General features: G+C 32.8%; 1 protein-coding gene across 1 annotated transcript; it reads right to left on the bottom strand.

Annotated features, from left to right (window-relative positions):
* Window positions 1–20,718: 20,718 nt before the first annotated feature.
* On the bottom strand, window positions 20,719–22,433 carry LOC113781053 (probable WRKY transcription factor 40). The gene is made up of 5 exons (XM_027326890.1): window positions 22,257–22,433; window positions 22,069–22,137; window positions 21,623–21,937; window positions 21,407–21,523; window positions 20,719–21,232 (listed from the first exon to the last, which is right to left on the bottom strand). The coding sequence occupies exons 1-5, from the start codon at window positions 22,332–22,334 to the stop codon at window positions 20,867–20,869; spliced, it is 945 nt and encodes a 314-aa protein (XP_027182691.1). The 5' UTR covers window positions 22,335–22,433; the 3' UTR covers window positions 20,719–20,866.
* Between the last annotated feature and the right edge of the window lie 733 nt (window positions 22,434–23,166).

Genomic DNA, 23,166 nt, shown 5'->3' with positions numbered 1-23,166 from the left:
CGCTTCCAATTTCGGATTGGCTATAACCGAATTCATTCCGCAACCGATTTCAAATTCAAATATGGTAATGAATTCGGTTAGACCGAATTCATTTATTTTGAAAAAAAAGAACACTAATGATTAGTCTATGATTTAAGGAACACATAAAAAGTGATTAATTTAAACTAGAATAAACCTTAAACCGTACGATGATTAGTGATAATTTATGAATTTATAATTTGCAATGATTAATAATACGTAATATTAGTTACAAACTTACAAATTACAATGATTAGTGATATATTATATTAGTTACAAACTTATAATTTATTTCAAATCAAAATAAAACTTATTTACTTACATATGTTATTGTGAAAGTCAATACACTAATACATTGATTTGCAATTCATATGCATTCACTTACACTGCTTAGTTGTCTTGTCTATACTTAAAGCCTTAAGATCAGTGAATAGATAATATGAATTTTTATGTTAAATATGTAATGTAAATTTAGAGCACATTAATACTTGCAAGTTACAGGTTACGCATTCAAATATTCAATAATTCAAACATGAATGATGTATCAAATTACCAATATCTAAATTCTAATAACTAATTATGTTTATTGTTTAATATTTAGTAATATACATATATGTATTAATTATTATCTAATTCTAGTCATGTTACTCATGTATAAAATAATAAGTATTATAGCTATCTTATATTGTTATGTATTACTATATATTTGTATTATTATAGTCATATAACAATCAACAAATACTAAAATAATATATTGTACATTATTATATATTATTATTATTATAAGTACATGATAATACCATATACTAATTATTATTAATAGCATTTACCTATATAATATAATAATATATTAGTAGTTTATACTAATACTAAATAGCATTTATCTATATGTTATATAATTTTATATACTAATTTGGTATTTGAATGTGGTAATGCGGTACCCTATTTCATTTTACCGAATTTGAATGCGAAATCGGTTATTACCAAATTCATAATCCATTACCTATTTCATACCATATTAGAATTCGGTGAATTCGATACGTACTGAATTTGTACCAAATTACCAAATATCCGATTTCAAATTACCGAATTGAATTTAAATTCGGTTATGAATCCGGTATGAACGAATTTGCTCACCCCAAGTTCACCGATCCAATTCGGTGAACAGTGGATCGGCACGTTGACCTTGTATGATGCGCAAATGTTTTCATGATTATAGGTGCTTTGAAACGTTTTGAACCCGGTCGGTTTTGTCCACATCCGGGTTTTGTGGAAAAAAATTTTTAGTTGATTTTGCTAAGTTTCGAACTTGGTACCTTAAGCATAAAACTAGAGAATAGTTTCCACCCAGCCACTCACCAAATGTTAGTTGAATAATTTTCTTATAATATATGAATGTTTTGTCAATTCTATCTCTTTTTTTTATTTCTCTAAAACAAATTTATTTGAAATCTTTTAATAAAAACTTATGATCCCCCAAACTCTATAAGTTATAAATGGATTTCAAAAATAATATATTACACAATTCATTTTAAAGACAAATATTATTTTTAATAATTTTTTACACTTAAAATTCGTAAATAAGTTAGATAATTACATTAAATACAGATAAAATTTTACACTATTGCTAAATAAATTTATATTTTATTGATTCGTATATGAATTAATTATTCTATAGTGAATTAAATTAAGTGAGCATTTGCTATGGCGTTGTTTATTATAATTTATATCATATATCTTATATCAAAAATTATGAAACATAATATTTAAATATATTTAGTGACCCACTAGTTCAACTACACTTACTGGTTGAACCAGTGACCCCTTGATCCACCTCCTTCATCGGGTTCCTTTTCGGATTAGGTTTAATAATTATGTTATAGATCACTTAAGGAGATTCTTACAAATTGTCTATCAATATAGTTTTCATATCAATAGCAGAATTCGAACACACAATTTTTTGTGAGAAAATAGCTCATCCTTATCAATTAAGCCAACTTGTGTTAGCAAACAAGAATGTGTGTAACCGTTAGAGAAACTTTAATACTATAAACAAACAAGTCTCAAAGCAAATTTATTAACTTTGTCATTTTGGTCCTTCTTAATTTAGAACTATTGTTTTTGCTTATAAAGGTTATTTGTTGTTGTTATATTCTAAATGTATATTGCCTTGATTCGGTAGCAATCTAATGAATGTAGTGGAGGAATAAATGGCTTAAGAATAGTGTTCAGACATTCCTCACGAAATCATTAATTATCCCCTACCACATTTATGAAATTGTTAGATAAATTTCTGCACTTTTAGCGTGCACTTTGAAGTACCTTCTTTAACATATTATAATTTTTTTCTGATCTTTGTTAAAAGTAGGACATAACAACAATATTCATGTAAAAAAATATTGCATTTATTTCAAGAAATAATACAACTGACAAAGAACATACTTGAATTTATGAATAAAACAATAACTTTCTTTTGAAAAACATAATCAACATTTTACATTCTCTGGCAGACTCACAATTTTGTGAGGCCATAGGAGAATGAACATTTTGTTTATATTAAAAAGGCAACTCCAATATATTGAAAAAAAGTCACATCTAATTTCTGGTTAACTAAGCAACACAGTTACGCTTGTTTTTCATTGTTTTATTGAAAAAGAATCCAATCAATTCATTTAAATATTACAACAAACTATGATAAGCTCTAAAGAATTAAATGATCAGAATAGAATGCCTTTTTTAATTCTTTAATAATTATTTTCCATCAAACTGCAAAACTAGTTATTTGTATGTTTTAGTTCAAACGACACATTTGGGGTACTTAAATTAAAAAAAAATAAAAATAAAAAAAGAAAGAACTTAGTGGGACAACATTGAAAGTTTTTGAAAATTGTATAAATACTAGCGGAAATTTCTGGGGTCAGTAGGGCTTGTGAAGTAGTACATCAAATGAGCAAGGCGCAAACCTGGATGGGATCCCGCGCCGGACTCTCCATGGAGGCCAAACGTGATTTTTAGCAATTTTTTATTACTTTGTTTGATTTTTTTTAAAAAAAAAAATTGGTAGTTTTTGTGAGATCCTGAAATTTTACTTGTCTTTATAACTTTTATTTGAACTTACTTGCCTTAGATTCTTGGTTGTTTTAATGGTTGAATTTGAGCCAAGGGAGTGAACTTTTGTTAAGAAAAGTTTCACAATTTCAAGTTGTTAGAAAATTTAGAAATTTTCGCAAGAGGCTCTGTGCAGCTTTGGAAAATTGGCTATAACTTCGTATAGGAAAATCGGAATTGAGTTCCGTTTGTTGTATTTGAAACTAGACGCATAGGGCTTCCTACGATGTAAACTTCAGGGTTTGATTTAATCTCTATAAATTTCAGAAAATTGGCAAAGTTGACTGAAAATTCTGCCCTGCACAAGTAACAATAGGAATGTTGTAGTAGCTTAAGGCTCAATTTGAACCAACTTATGAACTGAATCTCTTTGAGGTGTCTTCTAAAGATTCTTAGTGTTTTAAGTCTAGTTTTTAACAGGCCAAGTTGTATGAATGTTTGACATTTATAACTCAAGTTATGATTTTTCTGAAGGAATGACATAAGTTAGGGTTTTTTGTGCATACTAGGGTTTTTGGTGTATTTTGGTAGTGTGATTAATTGGTGAGGTGTATGTACAAAATTTGGTGGTTAAAAGTGAGTTTTATATAAGAGAAAGTGTGTGATTAGAAGTTCTAATAATAATTTAGTAAATCATAAGTTAAAACACTAGTACGCGCAAGTTAAGGAAAATCGGCTTGTACCGACGCGCACCGTTTGCTACCGATTGAATACACCATTTGAACACTACTTTATTACCTTAATCTCTTTGTTATTAATTGAGCAAATCAGCCCTAAATATCTTCTCAATGCAGCCGAAAATTTGGACTAAAAAAAAGAGAGAAAAGAAAAATTTGACCTCAAAGTGTGACACTTGTTAAACTTTAACCAAACCAATTTCCTATTTTCTTATCTTTCCTTTTGGCCATTTTTTCTTCATTATTTTTTCATCATGGCCGAATCTCTTGAGGGAAAAACAAAGAAAGAAAACTTTCATGCCTACCATGATTCTTACCTTGTTTGAGTGAAGATCAACAAAAACAACAAAACTAAACCGAACAAACTGGCAATAAGGTAGCAAGGAAGCCTGTAGTGGAGTTTGTTTGGAGAGGAAAGGCTTGGTTTTTAACTTTCTCTTGGAGGATTGAAGGTAATAAGCTGGAAAATTATCTTTCTCTTTCTATTCTTGCAATTTATTAGGAAGATGACTTGAAATTGAAAGTTTTATGGAAGATATCATGAATTTGTGAAGATTGGTGAAATTTCCAGCTTAGGGTTTCATTTTCCAACCTTGATTTGTGTTTTTTAGCTATGATATGATGGTATCTAACTTTGTTAAGGACTTGTGTGAAGATTTATAGCTTTATTCTGACTTTTTAGCTTTCAACTAAGAATTTCCAGTTTTAGCTATAAAATTTCAGCTTTGTCAAGCAATTTCCAGCAAGTGTAGTGATTCTGCCCTGTTTTAGAACCAAACTGACCTGCATATTTGTTCATGATAAAAGCCGAATCAGGTCTTACTCAAAAGCCCTATTTCACAGGCAGCTTTCTGTTTTCTATGAGATTGCACATTTTGACCTTGAGAATGCACGAACTGGGTGTTGATGTCTTCATAGGAAATGTAAGTCTCTGTCTTAGCTTCGAACGCCAAAAATTTACCCTAATCCTATAAGCGTAGTTTCAGTTGTGACCAAGACGCCAGAAGAAGTCAAACCTGTTACTTATCTATTTGTCTTTAAAACTAGTTTTTAGCTTTGATTTTGATGGTTGCATTGCTAGAATTGTCTAGTATTTGGATGACATTGAGCCTAGTTGAAGGGCTATTGTGCTAAGATTGCTTAACTGTGAATTTGGGCGGAGTTGAGGAAAATAATGAAGCCATCAATGGCTGGAAAATAGCTAAATACAAAGGACGTGCCGCCCAAATTTTCACTCGAGGGTTGAGCGTGTGTACTCGCGACTTGGGCAAAGATTTGAGGTCGAATTGAACTGGGATTGTCTATGGTATTCGAGTTTTCTTTCGTAGAAGTATATAAGTTAAAATTTGGCCGAAACTCGTACCCTTGGAAAAATGAAAGTAGCGACCATTCGAAATATGCTTTCCTCGTCTTTTAGCCACTTTACGAAGTTAAACGTTTTAACAGCTTCCGAAACTAAAAGAGCGAGCATGAGTTTTCTAGGGTGTGATAAGCAAAATGAATACTACTTAAATGAGTTTCATTTATTTGATTTTCTTGGAGCGAAACTCCTATGTTTCGAACTCTAGAGAGTTTTACATTCTTAAATGATATTTTATCGCAGATTTGGACTCCAACCAAAGAGTTGGATCTGAACATGATTTTGAAAAGCACTAGAGCTTTGGTGAGTGCTTCCAAATACATGATTGAACTTGATACTTGATTTAAATTCTTTACCAACGTGATCGGATAAGATTTGCTTGGTTTGGTCGGACAAGTGTGTACTTTATCGCACTTGACCTAACTCAACTAAACACTTGATATCTCATTCGTGCTTGTACAAGTGACTTGATTTGCATTGACCTGTACTTGTATTTGTACTTGTACTTGACTTGTAAGTGCTGAGCGGCAATATGTACCACACTCAATCCGAGTGGGAGATACCTCTCATTCCTGTCTCCGTACTTTTCTCTTCACTAAGTCGATTGATCATCGACTATAGTGACTATTTGGGAATCCAAACCCCACTGGCTAGTTAATCTAGTCGAGCCGGTAAGGGCTTGGTCGATTAGGTAACGAACCATGGGTCTATTGTTTTGTCGAGTGGAGTGATACTTCCTCGACTAATCGGTATGCTCGAATATTACCACCAGTGTTTAGTTGTTGTTCGGGCCCTGTAAGGGGGTTGAATGGTGGACGGATTGGTGTTAAGCGAAGCACTACTGGATTGGTTACTTTACTTGAAAGTTGACGGAGTGTCAACTAATACTGGATCAAGCTCTGGTGAAGCAACGGCAATTTGGCTCCTAAGAGCCATCTGTATCCTTATACTTTGATTGTTATTCGTAGTGTTATTGTTTCTTTTAGAAAAAGAATTTTACACTCGCTCATTTTGAGATTTGCTACTTGAAGTGTTATTGCTCACTTTTATGAACTTGTTATGCTCGCAACCTTGCTACTTTGATACATGCACTTTTAAATAATGGTCAACTTGCTATTTGGAGCCTCACTGAGTTTTAACTCACCCTATTTCGTTAAATTTGTTTTCCTTACAGGGGATACGAGCGAGGGCGTGAGACTGGTACAGGCTAGCATAGTCTAGTTTTTGAAAAATTTTGCGATTGTACTCGCGCTAGTGCTCGGTTAGGGTTGAATGTATCTGGGATTCATATTTTTTGTTATAATTGGGATTGTACGAATGTTTGGAATAAAAATGAATGTACATGTACGTTCCAAGTTTGGAAATTGTTATTTCCTTTACTCTTGAGGTTGTAACTTATTTTATTTGAAGTGAGTGAATGAGTTCTGGCGAGAGCTGGGCAGTGGTCCGCTAAACCCTGGGGTACGTTCTAGGGGGAGGTGGGATCGTCAAAGATGGTATCAGAGCTCTTATCGAGCTCGTGCTGGGAGAGGGTTCTTGGACTGTAGGGATTGGCTTGTTAAGTGTAGAACAAATATCCATTGTTTGAGATATTAGATATGTATATTGGGTAGGAATCTCAAAAGCGGTTGATTTTCTCTTGAGACTAGCCAACTCGAGTGGTGAATTATCATATTTTCGGATTCTTGTATTCGAGTACCAAAGAGTGATCCCTTTATGATAAGTTCATATCTCAAGTAATATTAGGATAAGTTTAGATGGCAAAATCCCAAGGCACGGGGAATGCGAATAGTCTGAACTTGGGATACATTGAAGATATTAGTGAGATTTGGGACCCCTAGTATTCAAGTGTACGTACTTGGTTGTACTTATTCAAGTTTTGATTAAGTGTAGTGCTTGAGCAATACTAAGAGTTAATGTCCCATAAGGTATGTGACTATATATAGAAGAAGTGTGTTTTATTTTAAATGTGCTATATTATTTTCACTTTATGATTTGAAATTGCTTTTACCGAACTTTATAGCTACTTTATTTTGCTTATACATCTAAAGTCTATTTTTGGTTTTTTTCAAAAGAGGTATGGAGGCAGTACGTGTCTAGACATTTAATTGTAGTCATGAGAGGAGATGTACTCTGGAGATTATTTGCCAATGCATAGTATTTTATGTCACGATTTAGCAAGAGTAGTAACCAAGTTCCATAGTTACGAATTTTCCTTTTCATCAAATTCCTAAATTGATATCATTTTACACAATTTGACGCCTTCATTGAACTTCCTTAGCATATCAATTTAGCCATTACGTCGGCGAGATTTTCTCTCTAGGTAAGTTTGTGGCAGTACTATGAGTAAGAGAAAGCCACTTCGAAATTGGAGGAAAATCCTGTAACATCAAGTTTTATGCGAGCAAAGGTTCGAATTTCGAGAACAAAATTCTTTTAAGGGGGAGAGAGTGTGAGACCCCGAAATTTTACTTGTCTTTATACTCTTATTTGAACTTACTTGCCTTAGATTCTTGATTGTTTTAATAGTTGAATTTGAGCCAAGGGAGTGAACTTTTGTTAAGAAAAGTTTCATAATCTCAAGTTGTTAGAAAATCTAGAAATTTTCGCAGGAGGCTCTGCGCAGCTTTGGGAAATTGGCTATAACTTCGTATAGGAAGGTCGGAATTGAGTTCTGTTTGTTGTGTTTGAAATTAGACTCATAGGGCTTCCTACAATGTAAAATTCAGGGTTTGATTTAATCTCTACAAATTCCAGAAAATTGGCAAAGTTGACTGAAAATTCTGCCCTGCACAAGTAACAATAGGAATGTTGTAGTAGCTTATGACTCAATTTGGACCAACTTATAAACTGAATCTCTTTAAGTTGTCTTCTAAAGATTCTTAGTGTTTTAAGTCTAGTTTTTAACAGGCCAAGTTGTATGAATGTTTGACATTTATAACTCAAGTTATGATTTTTCTAAAAGAATAACATAAGTTAGGGTTTTTTGTACATACTAGGATTTTTAATGTGTTTTTGGTGCATTTTGGTAGTGTGATTAATTGGTGAGGTATGTGTACTAAATTTAGTGGTTAAGAGTGAGTTTTATATAAGAAAAAGTGTGCAATTAGAAGTTCTAATAATAAGTTAGTGAATCATAAGTTAAAACACTACTACGCGCGAGTTAAGGAAAATCGGCTTGTACCGACGCGTACCGTTTGCTACCGATTGAATACACTACTTAAACACTACTTTATTATCTTAATCTCTTTGTTATTAATTGAGCAAAATCAGCCCTAAATATCTTCTTAATGCAGCCAAAAATTTGGACTAAAAAACAAGAGAGAAAAGAAAAATTTGACCTCCAATCAAAGTGTGACACTTGTTAAACTTTGACCAAACCAATTTCCTATCTTCTTATCTTTCCTTTTGGCCACTTTTTCTTCATTATTTTTTCATCATGGCCAAATCTCTTGAGGGAAAAACAAAGAAAGAAATCTTTCATGCCTACCATGATTCTTACCTTGTTTGAGTGAAGATCAACAAAAACAACAAAACTAAACCGAACAAAGTGGCAATAAGGTAGCAAGGAAGCTTGTAGTAGAGTTTCTTTGGAGAGGAAAGGCTTGGTTTTTAACTTTCTCTTGGAGGATTGAAGGTAATAAGCTGGAAAATTATCTTCCTCTTTCTATTCTTGCAATTTATTAGGAAGATGACTTGAAATTGGAAGTTTTATGGAAGATATCATGAATTTGTGATGATTGGTGAAATTTCCAACTTAGTGTTTCATTTTCCAGCCTTGATTTGTGTTTTTTAGCTATGATCTGATGGTATCTAACTTTGTTAAGGACTTGTGTGAAGATTTATAGCTTTATTCTGACTTTTTAGCTTTCAACTAAGAATTTCCAGCTTTAGCTATAAAATTTCAGCTTTGTCAAGCAATTTCCAGCAAGTGTTGTGATTCTGCCCTGTTTTAGAACCAAATTGACCTGCATATTTGTTCATGATAAAAGCCGAATCCGGTCTTGTTCAAGACATGAAAGTTGTAGGGAATGGAGTTAACTATCTGGCTATAAAATTTCACCTCAATCGGAGCACTGTAACTTATAAAATGACTAAAATACCCCTGACTGCCCAAAAGCCCTATTTCATAGGCAGCTTTTTGTTTTCTATGAGATTGCACATTTTGACCTTGAGAATGCACAAACTGGGTGTTGATGTCTTCATAGGAAATGTAAGTCTCTGTCTTAGCTTCGAAACGCCAAAAATTTACCGTAATTCTATAAGCGTAGCTTCAGTTGTGACCAAGACGTCGGAAGATGTCAAACCTGTTACTTAGCTATTTGTCTTTAAAACTAGTTTTCAGCTTTGATTTTGATGGTTGCATTACTAGAATTGTCTAGTATTTGGATGACATTGAGCCTAGTTGAAAGGCTATTGTGTTAAGATTGCTTAAGTGTGAATTTGGGTTGAGTTGAGGAAAATAATGAAGCCATAAATGGCTGAAAAATTGCTAAATACAAAGGGCGTGCCGCCTAAATTTTCACTCGAGGGTTGAGCGTGTGTACTCGCGACTTGGGCAAAGATTTGAGGTCGAATTGAACTGGGATTGTCTGTGGTATTCGAGTTTTCTTTCGTAGAAGTATATAAGCTAAAATTTGGCCGAAACTCGTACCTTTGGAAAAATGAAAGTAGCGACCATTCGGAATATGTTTTCCTCGTCTTTTAGCCACTTTACGAACTTAAACGTTTTAACCGCTTCCGAAACTAAAAGAGCGAGCATGAGTTTTCTAGGGTGTGATAAGCAAAATGAATACTACTTAAATGAGTTTCATTTATTTGATTTTCTTGGAGCGAAACTCCTATGTTTCGAACTCTAGAGAGTTTTACATTCTTAAATGATATTTTATCGCAGATTTGGACTCCAACCAAAGAGTTGGATCTGAACATGATTTTGAAAAGCACTAGAGCTTTGGTGAGTGCTTCCAAATACATGATTGAACTTGATACTTGATTTAAATTCTTTACCAACGTGATCGGATAAGATTTGTTTGGTTTGGTCGGGCAAGTGTGTACTTTATCGCACTTGACCTAACTCAACTAAACACTTGATATCTCATTCGTGCTTGTACAAGTGACTTGATTTGCATTGACCTGTACTTGTATTTGTACTTGTACTTGACTTGTAAGTGTTGAGCGGCAGTATGTACCACACTCAATCTGAGTGGGAGGTACCTCTCATTCCCGTCTCCGTACTTTTCTCTTCACTAAGTCGATTGATCATCGACTATAGTGACTACTTGGGAATCCAAACCCCACTGGCTAGTTAATCTAGTCGAGTCGGTAAGGGCTTGGTCGATTAGGTAACGAACCATGGGTCTATTGTTTTGTCGAGTGAAGTGATACCTCCTCGACTAATCGGTATGCTCGAGTATTACCACCAGTGTTTAGTTGGTGTTCGGGCCCGGTAAGGGGGTTGAATGGTTGACGGATTGGTGTTAAGCGAAGCACTACTGGATTGGTTACTTTACTTGAAAGTTGACGGAGTGTCAACTAATACTGAATCAAACTCTGGTGAAGCAATGGCAATTTGGCTCCTAAGAGCCATCTGTATCCTTATACTTTGATTGTTATTCGTAGTGTTATTGTTTCTTTTAGAAAAAGAATTTTACACTCGCTCATTTTGAGATTTGTTACTTGAAGTGTTATTGCTCACTTTTATGAACTTGTTATGCTCGCAACCTTGCTACTTTGATACGTGCACTTTTAAATAATGGTCAACTTGCTATTTGGAGCCTCACTGAGCTTTAGCTCACCCTATTTCGTTAAATTTGTTTTCCTTATAGGGGATACGAGCGAGGGCGTGAGACTGGTACAAGCTAGCATAGTCTAGTTTTAGAAAAATTTTGCTATTGTATTCGCGCTAGTGCTCGGTTAGGGTTGAATGTATCTGGGATTCATATCTTTTGTTATAATTGGGATTGTACGAATGTTTGGAATAGAAATGAATGTACATGCACGTTGCAAGTTTAGAAACTGTTCTTTCCTTTACTCTTGAGGTTGTAACTTATTTTATTTGAAGTGAGTGAGTGAGTCCTGGCGAGAGTTGGGCAGGAGTCCGCTAAACCTTGGGGTACGCCCTAGGGGGAGGTGGGGTCGTCGCAGTTTTAATAATTTTTTATGTCTTAAGTAGTTTCTCCATCTTTTTTTTTAGGATAAGAAGAACATTTATCCAGAACCTCCTACTTATAATCCATTCTATCTTATCACCCAACTCAATCCAATCCAACCCTCTTCTACTTTATTTTGTTTGCTTTATTGTTTCTAGTGGTTATGTACTTACAAATAAGTTTAGAGCTGTTGTAGTTATTATTATCAATCTTTTGACAATTGTTGATTTTATCAACTCAAAGTTAAGATTCTTATTAAATCTTGCTTTTTCGAGGATTGATCATGCATCGCCCTTGAGTTATATCTTTCTTGGAACAATTCATGAAACTTTCCTAAATCTACGCTTCCATTCGACTAGTGTTGGATAAGAGTTAAATTGCAGAGGGAAAAGTTTAAAAGAAGTAAGGAAAATGGAGCTGATTGTCTTCTAGGTATTAGTACGCGTCAATAAGGAAAATAGGATGGCCATGTCGGGAACTTGGATGAAATTTAAAAGGGATGGAAGATAAGGGCCTATGATCAAGTAATCCAATATTGTAGAGCCAATATGGCGAGGACTAAAATGAGTTAGACCCATTTTAGTATTGCCTAATGCCCAAAAATTCTTATTTGATTTATTTTCTTGTTATTCTACAATACACTAGTTTTGATATTTTTTTTTACAATTTTTATATTTTTTTTGCTCCAAGAGATATATTAGAACATTTAATCTCCTTAAAGATTCATTGGTACATATATACATCTTCTCATATTTCGTTAGTTCATTATAGAACTAAAAATTTATGTGTTTATATTAATATCGATTCATGTACCTTTCGCCTTATATCACTTATAAAGAGAGGACTTACAAAGTCTCATATGTAACTTTGGAATTTTTGGAAATATAAGTGAATGCCAAAAATATTCTTCATATTTCCTTGTCTCTATTTCATTTCTTATTATCTACTTTATTTAATTTAAATTATTAGTTTTACAATACGTTATCTGTATGAGTCTACCTTTGAACAATCATGGAGTGCGTGACTCTACGTTTGAGCAATCAAATATAGGTCTTGAATGATTGTAGGGTTTAAGTTTCTACTTTTGAACTATTATTGAGGTAAGATTTCTACCTCCAATTTTATTTCACTTTCTTATGACTAACTCTTAAGTAATCGTGAAGTACAAACATCTTGTTTAGAGCAATCATTTAGTATAAGTCTATACTCCTAGGTAATTTTGGAGCTAACATTTGCTCTTTTGAATTAAATTTATTTCTTTAACATGTATATTATAAAAGTTTAGCTTAATCTACAAATTGATTGAACACCTTGAAGATGAAAATTTTGTTTATTAATTTGGTTATACCCAAAAGGTATTAAAGCAATTTTTAATGGTGAGACATCGTTCATTCACTTGATCCTATCAATTATCCTTGTAGATTGCAAGAGGAAATGGTGAGATTCTTGATCTTGAAATACCATATCTTAATGCAATAGTGCATCTTAATAATTGTACAATACCAAATCTATTATTTTCTATAAATTTATTAACAAGAATTAGTTCTTCTCCTAAACAACGATATTGGAAAGTAACAATTTGATAGATTTATTTATCAAGACTAGGCATTGGTAATTGCAACATTTAATAAATTGGTGAAAAAATTAGACTGAGTCAGCTCAAAAATCTCAAATGATGTTTGCAATAAGGGGAGCTGTATGCAATCTTGGTGCATAAAAAATAGTATATTGCTTTACCTTCATTCAAGTTTTTTTCCCTATTGAATTTTTTGCTAGTAAGGTTTAAATGAGATATATCCTTTGCATAATGGATATCCAAGGAGATGTGTTATACAATTAATGAATTGATAATTATGGATGCCCATTCATCCTCCCAAAAGATTAGAACATTCATCTCTCTTCAAGACTCATGGCATATTCATGTATCTTCTAATAGTTAATTTGGTTCATTATGAAACTACTAAATTTATGCATTTATTTTATTGTCAATACATCTACCTTTGACCTTATATCACTTATAAATTGAGGGCTCACAAATATCATTTGTAACTTTGAGACTTTTGGAAATAAATTGAATGTCGGAAATATTATCACTATTTCCATACTATTGTAAAACTAATAAAATAAATTACTCTAATAGGGATTGAAATATTAGAGAAAGACATAGAAGGAATAGAGAATAATTTTTCTTATTATCTCAACTAATCAAAAGTCATCACAAGAGGTGCCAAGGTACCTCTGTATATAGGTACTACAAAATCAAAGATGTATAAATCCTATTAAACATTCATTCATGCATTTAGTACTACAAGAACATGAATAGCCCTATGAAATGAAATGGTTCATCCAATATATGAATAGCTCTATGGATTGAATCGGTTCATCCAATGTAATTTCTTTACTTAATGTACCAATGAATGATGAATTAATTCTCTTGAGAATACAAATGGACATCCATCTCTTTGTTGCATAACACTCCCCCTTGAATGTCCATTATATAAAGAATATGCCTAGTTAAAATCTTACTAGGAAAAAATCCAGTGAGACAAAAATTCTAATGAAGGAAAAAGAGTACATTATTCTTGTGTATTAATTTCTCCCTCTGATTCAAACATCATTTGAGATCTTTTAGCCGACGCATTTCAATATTCTTCACCAATTTTTCAAATGTTGCAGTCAGCAATGCCTTGGTAAATAAATCTGCCAAATTCTTATCTGATCGGATTTGCTGTACATCAATTTCACCATTCTTTTGCAAATCATGAGTAAAGAAGAATTTTGGTGAAATATATTTCGTCTTATCTCCTTTAATATATCATCCTTTCAATTGAGCTACACAAGTTGCATTATTTTCATATAATATAGTTGGAGAATTTTTTTTCTTGGAGAATAACCCACAACTCTTCCGGATGTAATGGGTCATTGATGTTAATCAAACACATTCTTGACTAGTCTCATGAATTGCTATTATTTCAGTATAATTTGATGAGATGGCGGCTAATAATTGCTTTGTAGATCGCTAAGAAACAGCTGTACCGCCACATATAAATAGGTAATCAGTCTGAGATATTACTTTATGTGAATCAGATAAATACCCAGTATCAGCATAACTAAGCAATTCAGGCTTTGATTTATTTGAATAAAATAAATCAATATCAATTGTTCCTTGAAAATAGCAAAAAACATGTTTAATACCATTCCAATGTCATTTTGTAGGTGGGGAACTAAATATTGCTAATAAATTCACTATAAATAATATATCAGATTTTGTACAATTAGTAAGATACATTAGTACACCAATTATACTGAGATATGGTACTTGAGAACCAAGTATCTTTTCATCTTCCTCTCGCGATCTAAATGACCCATGAATTAATACTTGGTACTGATTGCCTATTCTTGATGAAAACACATTGACATATTGAGTCATTGGTATAATCTTCTTTAGTTAAACTTTCACTGAAATGGTTATATCACATACGTCCAGATTGCTTGAATCCATATAAAGACCTTTGTAATTTAATAAAATAAATACTTTTAGAATTTGATTTACATGCTTCAGACATGTTGAATCTTTTAGAAATTTTCATATAAATATCATTTTTTAGATTTTCATATAAATATGCAGCGACAACGTCCATTAGACGCATATTTAGTTTTTTATGCACTGCAAAATTTATAAAATATCTAAATATGATAACATCCACTACAAGTGAATACATTTCATCATAATTAAATCCAGATCTTTGTGAAAATCCTTGAGTTACAAGTCTTGCTTTATATCTCACAATTTTATTTTTTTCATAAATCTGCATTTATATTCTAGTGGATTTACACCTTCAAGTGTTTGGACTATAGGTCCAAAAACTTTTCTTTTAGCCAGTGAGTCCAATTCAGATTGGATCACATCTTTTCACTTTGGCCAATTATTTCTACGCCGACATTCATCAACCGATCTAGACTCATAATCCTTGTCCTCTATTATAATATCAAGTGCTACATTATATGCAAAAATACTATTCACAATTATTTCTCTTCGGTTCCAACTTTATCTTGTGGTGACAAAATTTATTAAATTTTCTATAATTTCATTTTCTTAAAGAGTTGGCTTTTTAGGAGCTGGATCTTTAGAAACGGCCTCTTCAGGAGGTTAAATTTTGTTACTAATTATTGATTCATCTAATTCTCTTTTCTTTCAAGAATTTTTATTTTTGAAACCAAGAGGTCTCCCACGCTTCAGGCTTGCTTTGAATTCAATAGCACTTGTAATTTGTCTTTCAGGGATATTAATTTTAATCGGAGCATTTTCAGCAGGAATATGAGATTTAGTAACTCTTTTGGAGTCATTAAATGCATTCGGTAATTAATTTATAATTTTTTTTTGTAAATGTATAATTTTTTGAACTTCTAGTTCACATTCTTTGGTATGAGAATCAAGGAAATTCAATGATATTTTCTAGGTGATTTCCTTTTTCGATTGATCTTTACCTCTCCCTAATGTCGAAAAATGTGATTCATCAAAATGACAATCTGCAAATCTTGCAGTAAATAAATCATCTATTATTAGCTCAATATACTTAATTATTGAAGGTGATTCATACCCGACATATATTTTCAATCTTCATTGAGAGCCCAATTTACGACGTTGAGGGGTAGTGCAATTGGAACATAAACCGCACAACTGAATATTCGTAAATGAGAAATATTAGACTCATAACTAAAAGCTAATTGTAGAGGAGAATAAGTATGATAACTTGTCGGCCTAATTCTCACAAGTGTAGTTACATGTAATATAGCATGTCCCCAAGCAAATAAAAGAAGTTTAGATCTCATCAATAATGGCGAGCAATTAATTATAGCCGTTTAATAAATGATTCGGCTAGACCATTTTGTGTGTAAACATAAGTTACAGGATGTTCAATAGTTATTCCAATGAACATGCAATAATCGTCAAAAGCATGTGACGAATATTCACCAGCATTATCTAAACGAATTCTCTTTATTAGATAATCTGAAAATTGTACTCGCAACTTAATTATTTGAGCAAGCAATCTTGCAAACGCCATGTTATGAGTAAATAATAAACATACATGTGACCATCTAATTGATGCATCAATTAGCACCATGAAATATCGAAATGGTCTACATGGTGGATCTGCAGGTCCACATATATCACCAAAAATTCGTTCTAGAAATGTGGGGGATTCAATTCCAACTTTAACTGGTGATGGTCTAATAATTAATTTTCCTTGGGAGCAAGCAACATAGGAGAATTTATTTACTTTTAATACCTTTTGATTTTTCAATGAGTGACCATGTGAATTCTCGATTATTCGCATCATCATTATAGACCCAAGATATCCAAGACGATCATGCCAAACCATAAAATCATTCGGATAAGTAGACTTTTGGTCTACTAGATGATGGTGATGAATTTCAACTATACTAATTTGTGCATAATATAAGTCAGAAGAAAGTGAAAGCAATTTTTGTAATACACATTTCTGCCCAGAAATGATTCTTGTGATTAATAAAAATTTACCATTTGTCTCATTAATTGTCTATATATGATATCCATTTTCGCGGATATCTTTAAAACTCAATAATTTTTTTCGAGACTTGGAAGAGAATAATGTATTACTTACGATAATTTTAGTCCTTTCAGAAAGAAATAGAGTGGTTCTTTCGAAACTTTCAATCAATTTTGTACTACCATTAATGGTATTAACATTTGTTTCTCTCATTTTAAATAAGAAAAATGCTTTTTATTTTTCAATATAGTGTGCGTAGTAGCACTATCAATGAGACAAATTTCATCATCACCATTATTTAATCCCAAATATTTCGCATCCATTTCTTCTTCAGGAAAAAGTTTCAAACAAAAATAAATATTAATAAAAGATGTGAAAATAGATATTGAATGGAAAGAAAATTGCATAAAACATACAAAGTATCATAAAATATCTAAACAAGCATAGGGTATTTGTTACATAATAATTTGACATCTTCAGGATGCTCAAAGAAATTAACTACATCGAAGTATGTCATATCAGCATCATCACCATCATCATTCTTTTGATGTGTCATATCAGCTACATCAAAGTGCTCAAATAATCATTTTTTTGATAAATGAAATTTGTTTCGACACTTTTGTCTTTCTTTTTGAATGATGCTTGAGAGAGGTCAACAAGATGATCAGTCGTACGACAGGTACGGGACCAATGACCTTCCATGCCACACCGGTAGTATTTTTCTTCATATATTTTCTTTTATCTATTTTTTTATCATTGTTATTATCCCATTTCTGGGGAATATTTTGTTATTTGCCACGATTTTAATTTTCATGAGGCACAAATCTACCATGATCGCATCCACAGTCACAGACTCACGGTTACGTCCATGGCCTCCTCCACGGCCACCTCTACGGCCACATCCACGATTTCGACCAGAATTTTGAAATTCAGTTGCATTCATTTTAGGGAATTGATTAGCACTAGTTGGTTGGAACTCATGATTTTTTAGCAATAATTTATTATTTTGTTCAGCCAAAAAGGAAATGTAATAAGTTCAGAATATTTCTTAAATCCCTTTTCTCGATATTGCTGTTGCAGGAACACGTTAGAGACATGAAATGTAGAAAATATTTTCTCTAACATATCTTCATCAGTAGTTTTTTCACCACATAATGTTAATTAAGAAGTAATTTTGAACATGATTGAATTATATTTATTGACAGATTTAAAATCTTGTAGCCGTAAATGAAGTCAATCATACGGGCTTTCGGGAGAACGACCAACTTCAAGTGGTTGAATTTTTCTTTCAAATCTTTCCAAAGGACAAGAGGATCTTGATAGTAAGATATTCTATTTTTAATCTTTCATCTAAATGATGATGAAGAAAAATCATAACCTTAGCACGGTTTTGGTTTGAGACTTCATTCTATTCCACAATAGTATTATTAAGACCCATTGTCTCAAGATGAATTTCAACATTCAATGCCCATGATAAACAATTTTTTTCAAAAATATCAAGAGGTACGAACTCTTGTTTTGTAAGGTTGGCCATAAGAAATTAAAATAAATTTTTGGGTTAGAAATTTACCTCAGTATGTAGATATAAGTTGATCGAGAAAACACTGGCAGAATTTCGGTAGATTCTTGTGTTTCACTTTTGCTCAAGGTAAAGGCTCCGTTTTCACCTTTTGCTCAGAAGTAGAGACTCGTACCGATAACTTATTGTAAAACTAATAAAATAAACTACTATAATAGATATTGAAATATTAGAGAAAGAAATAGAGGGAATAGAGAATAATTTTTCTTATTATCTCAACTAATCAAAAGTCATCACAAGATGTGCTAAGGTACCTCTATATATAAGTACTATAAAATCAAAAGTATATCAATCCTATTAAACATTCATTCATGCATTTAGGACTACAAGAACATGAATAGCCCTATGAAATGAAACGATTCATCCAATACATGAATAGTTCTATGGATTGAAACAGTTCATCCAATGTAACTCCTTTACTTAATGTACTAATGAATCATGAATTAATTCTTTTGAGAATACATATGGACATCCATCTCTTTGTTTCATAACACATACATTTCTTAGTTTATATTATTAGTTTTACCACATATGCTTCTCTTTGTTCATCATGCAACAATTTTCCAAACAATTTTTTTAATTTCACGTATCCTTTTCCTTGTCTCATTGAACCCAAAACATTAACATATATATACTGATTTGATAAGTTGATGTAAAGAAAATCATGCAAAAAAAAAAGAAGAAGAAAGGAGAACATGTCATTTGAATTTCAAAAATATAATAAGGGTTGTTTGGTGAACCAACATTCTATTTTTAAGTCCATAAATCATGAAGTGCGTTTTGGAAAGTCTTATCAAGGCTACGAGGATTCTGCACAATTTATAATATGTTACGTACCTTTAATATAGTAATAAATGACATGTCCCCAAGACATAACTTAGACAATAGAAACATTAACTATGTGAGCATGAGATTCATGGTTCGGCTTTCAAGTGCTTCCCGGTCCCCTTTCCTCTTATAAAGTTCGAGTTCTCCCATGAACCTCAAAACATGATATGCTTTAGTCGAATCAGTCACATTTTTTTTCTTTGTTTTTTTGTAAAAAATATATATATATTTATTGCATGGACAACCTCATTTTGAAATAAATAAATCATTGAGATGTTTAAATGGACAAATAGGTTTAACTACTAATAAGTAAGCTTTTAGACCTCTCACTTACAAATGATATAAAAGACAAAGCAAATAGGTTGGGACACATGGAATTCCCAATTAATCCCAACTATTCCCATTTTAATGGCTATTATTGCTGCCATTTAGGCTCAATCCTATCTATCTTAAATCTATGAAGCCTAAATTACCTTTGGGCATGCGTATTCCATTTGGACTTGAGATCTATTCTCCCCTTTATATATTGGCTGTTAAACAAACTTGAACAATAAAAATTTCATCTTGTTTAGTGTAATTTAGTAAAAATTGTTTACAGAGCTAGCCTAGAAAATTGAATTGGACTATCAAAAACTCCAACCATGATTGTGTAATTTAGTAAAAATAGTCAATCTCACTCAGATGAAGTGCTGACAAAATATATATATATGCTATACCGAGGATAGCTTTCTCCAATAACTCTATCAGCATGGCTTTTATTTTCTTTTCCAAAAAAGGGCAAATTTCTCATGTTCCCCCTGTGATTAACTGCATTTTAACATACACTACTTGTGGTTTAAAAATGTCTACTCACACTCCTTGTACTTTGAATATAGGAAAAAAAACATATGGAAATGGACTTTGCAAAAGGAGATTTCACTATACGTGCTCTAAGAGTGTAACTATTTACTTGATTCTAATTATATGAGGTCTTAATAATATTTTTCTTTCATAAATGTCTCCAAATCAGTGTTTGCAATCTATAAAAAAAATTTCAAATCATCACTATTGGAGTGCAAATGTTTGATCCTTTTTATGATGTGTAAACATTCATTTGTAGGCATCTTTGAAAGAAAAACATTACTAAGGTCTAACATTATTAGGAACAAGTGACTAAGGTCTAACATTATTAGGAACAAGTAATCACTTCCATTAATGGATAGTATAGGGTTAAATTTCCACTAGTAGAGTCCATTTGCATCTGTTTTCCGCTTAAATCCAAAGTACAAGGGGGTAAGTGAATATTTTTGAACCACAAAGGGCGTATCTTAACAACCAATTAACCACATGGGTGTATGTGCAGTTTACCTCCAAAAAAATTTGTGCTTTCGTAATGGTCATTATTTGTATAAAAAAAAATTGACTTGCACCACAAATGCGTTTTTCAATCATTTTTTTTATTTTTCTGACTACTTTTTTATCTTACATACATCAAATTACAAAACGTGGCGTAGTAATTATTTCAAAAGATTTCCACCAAATATACATACAAACATACGTGTGCGTGTGTATGTGTGTTTATTTATGGTGCAGTCGCAAGGCTTTCTAAATTTCCTAAGTAGCCGAAAGCTTTAAACTCATTTCTCCTGATCAGAATCACGACTCAAAAGTCTTCCTGAAATTGCTGTTGCAAGTGCGGTTGTAAAACTGGGATTCCTTGTCAATGAAGAAACTATTTGTTCAACCATTAACTGTTCAATAGAGTTGCTTCCAATTTCCGAAACTGACCTCTGAAATTTAGCACACAACCCATGATTGGTGAAATCAACTGTCTCCTTTGGCCTCGAAGAAAACTCGAAGCGTTTCAAGCCAGGTGAAAAAGCTGCAGAAGCAGCACCATGTGCTGATGAAACCAACGTTTCAGCATTCAAAGGGCGTTGATGGTTGTGCTCTCCTTCATATGTAGCTATCAAAATTGATGGATCTCCTACACTTCTTTGTACCTTTAAATCATACAAGAAAATAAACATTCAGAAATATCAATCCCCATTTCTCCACTAGGCCTTGGCTTCCTTCAATTCATAAAAAGTAAATTTGTATTGTATCTGTATCAATTGTATCTTACCTTTTCGCGCAGAAAATCAGGATAATGAAAGGAAGAACAAAATAAAGCTCACCTTTTTCTTCACCTGGCAAGATGGAGCAAAAGAGCACTTGTAATAGGCTCTGGGAGATGGATTATCTTTGGTAACCTTTTGTCCATATTTTCGCCAATGATATCCATCCTTCACTGCCTGTAACAAGAAGAAAATTGTTAAGTTATGCCAGTGTGCTACTACTAGAAATTAGAAATGAAGAGAATCAGATGAATTTCAGTATTAATTGGAACTTACTAAGCTTGTATCAGATAGATTAACACGCACATGAACCCTTGAAATATTTGTCCTGATTTCCCTTGTCCTTTTTGGTGATCCACCTTCTTCAAGCACGCTATCCTTATAACCATCATTGGCATGGGTATTGAAAGAGTTTTCAGCTTCAAACATCCTCTTCCTTGATTTAGGCAGCTCATCTCCGGAGTACTTTTGCACCAAATCAATGAAATGGCTTTGCAAAATATGATAATTTTCGCGAAGGTCAATAAGCATTTCCTTCAACTTCTTGTTCTCTGATTTTATCTGGTTTAATTGGTCTATCAAAATATCTGGCTGCAAATAATGCCAAAAAAAAAGAGTTAATACTTAATTCTATCAGAAGACTGTTATCCGCCATCTTTATAGAGATTGCAGCTGGTTTTAGCTAAACAAATAAGATTGCAATATTATCAGCTAAGACTCACCTGTTCTTCCCCTGACGTTGACTTGCTTTCATCAAGAACAAGATCATGACCATCATCAAACTCTGGCTTCTGATCCAAAAGAGGAGGAAAGAAAACACCATAAGTCCCGTAAATTATAACTTAATTACTGGATTATAACACTTGCTCTATTTCTCTGTCCCTTGAATCAAGGTTTTAGTGCTACACACCAGGGGGTCACTAGTATTTCTTGCAGGAGCCATGTTGAGGTCAAAAGCAAGACAATCTTCTTCCAATATGGTGTCCATTTCTTGAGAAAATGTTTGAATTGTGGAAAATATAACAAGAGCCAGATCCGATTTCGAGCTTGATTTTTGTTCTAAAAGAATGAAGATTTCTTAGTGAACAACACAAGCTGACATGTTTATAGAGAGCAAGCGTGGAGATAGAGCTGAAGAAGAGTCCAAGTCTCCGGTAGATTATTGAAAGGAAAGTCTCACGAAACTGTGTTGTCAGAATTGTCTCTGTCAAATCGTCCATAATTATCCATGTAGACGTAGACTTGATCAACAGTGTAAAAGCAAGAAGTCAAGAAAGTCTTTGCTTTGCCTTAATGTGTTTGTGGTTAGCAATTAAAACTTTTAAGCCAAACTTTAATGCAAAAAATAAACTTGTGTTCTCAAGATTGGCGTCGCGAAGTTTTGTGTCGGCCAAAAGCAACGAAATCGGGTCTCACAAGTTCCATTTCATATAAGTTGGTGTAAATTAATAATTTACTTTCAACTTATATCAAATCATCCTTAATTTACAGTGAATGATAATAATTAACTTTCAACTGAACGACGCCTTATTGACATCAAAGTATCAAACTAGACCTGATTTATACAAAAATTTTATTAATTTATATTAGAGGTCAGCTTGTGCGAAATTGTATGGAACATAAATTGTGAAGCCCCAGATCCGAAGGCAACTACTATGCATGTCTTGATCACATAAACATATACAGATCTCACTTGTTAATTCGCATGCTAAATGGGATATGTCAATGAAAGTCATGCATAGGGGGTGGGCGAACGCGTCATGGTATCAAAGGAGTGAAGTTTAGAAATGAAAAATTGATATGGCATTCCTTACTTGTTA

This window comes from Coffea eugenioides, chromosome 8 (genome assembly GCF_003713205.1).
Source record: "Coffea eugenioides isolate CCC68of chromosome 8, Ceug_1.0, whole genome shotgun sequence".
In the NCBI taxonomy this organism is placed as follows: domain Eukaryota; kingdom Viridiplantae; phylum Streptophyta; class Magnoliopsida; order Gentianales; family Rubiaceae; genus Coffea; species Coffea eugenioides.
The sequence above is the reverse complement of the archived record's forward strand: the minus strand, read 5'-3'. Positions and strand labels throughout refer to the sequence as shown.

Coding starts and splice junctions, on each gene's coding strand:
- LOC113781053 (XM_027326890.1), bottom strand. CDS start 22,334: ATGGACACCATATTGGAAGAAGATTGTCTTGCTTTTGACCTCAACATG. Junction 22,138..22,256: donor GAAATACTAGTGACCCCCTG/GTGTGTAGCACT, acceptor CTTTTGGATCAG/AAGCCAGAGTTTGATGATGG. Junction 21,938..22,068: donor CAACGTCAGGGGAAGAACAG/GTGAGTCTTAGC, acceptor CATTATTTGCAG/CCAGATATTTTGATAGACCA.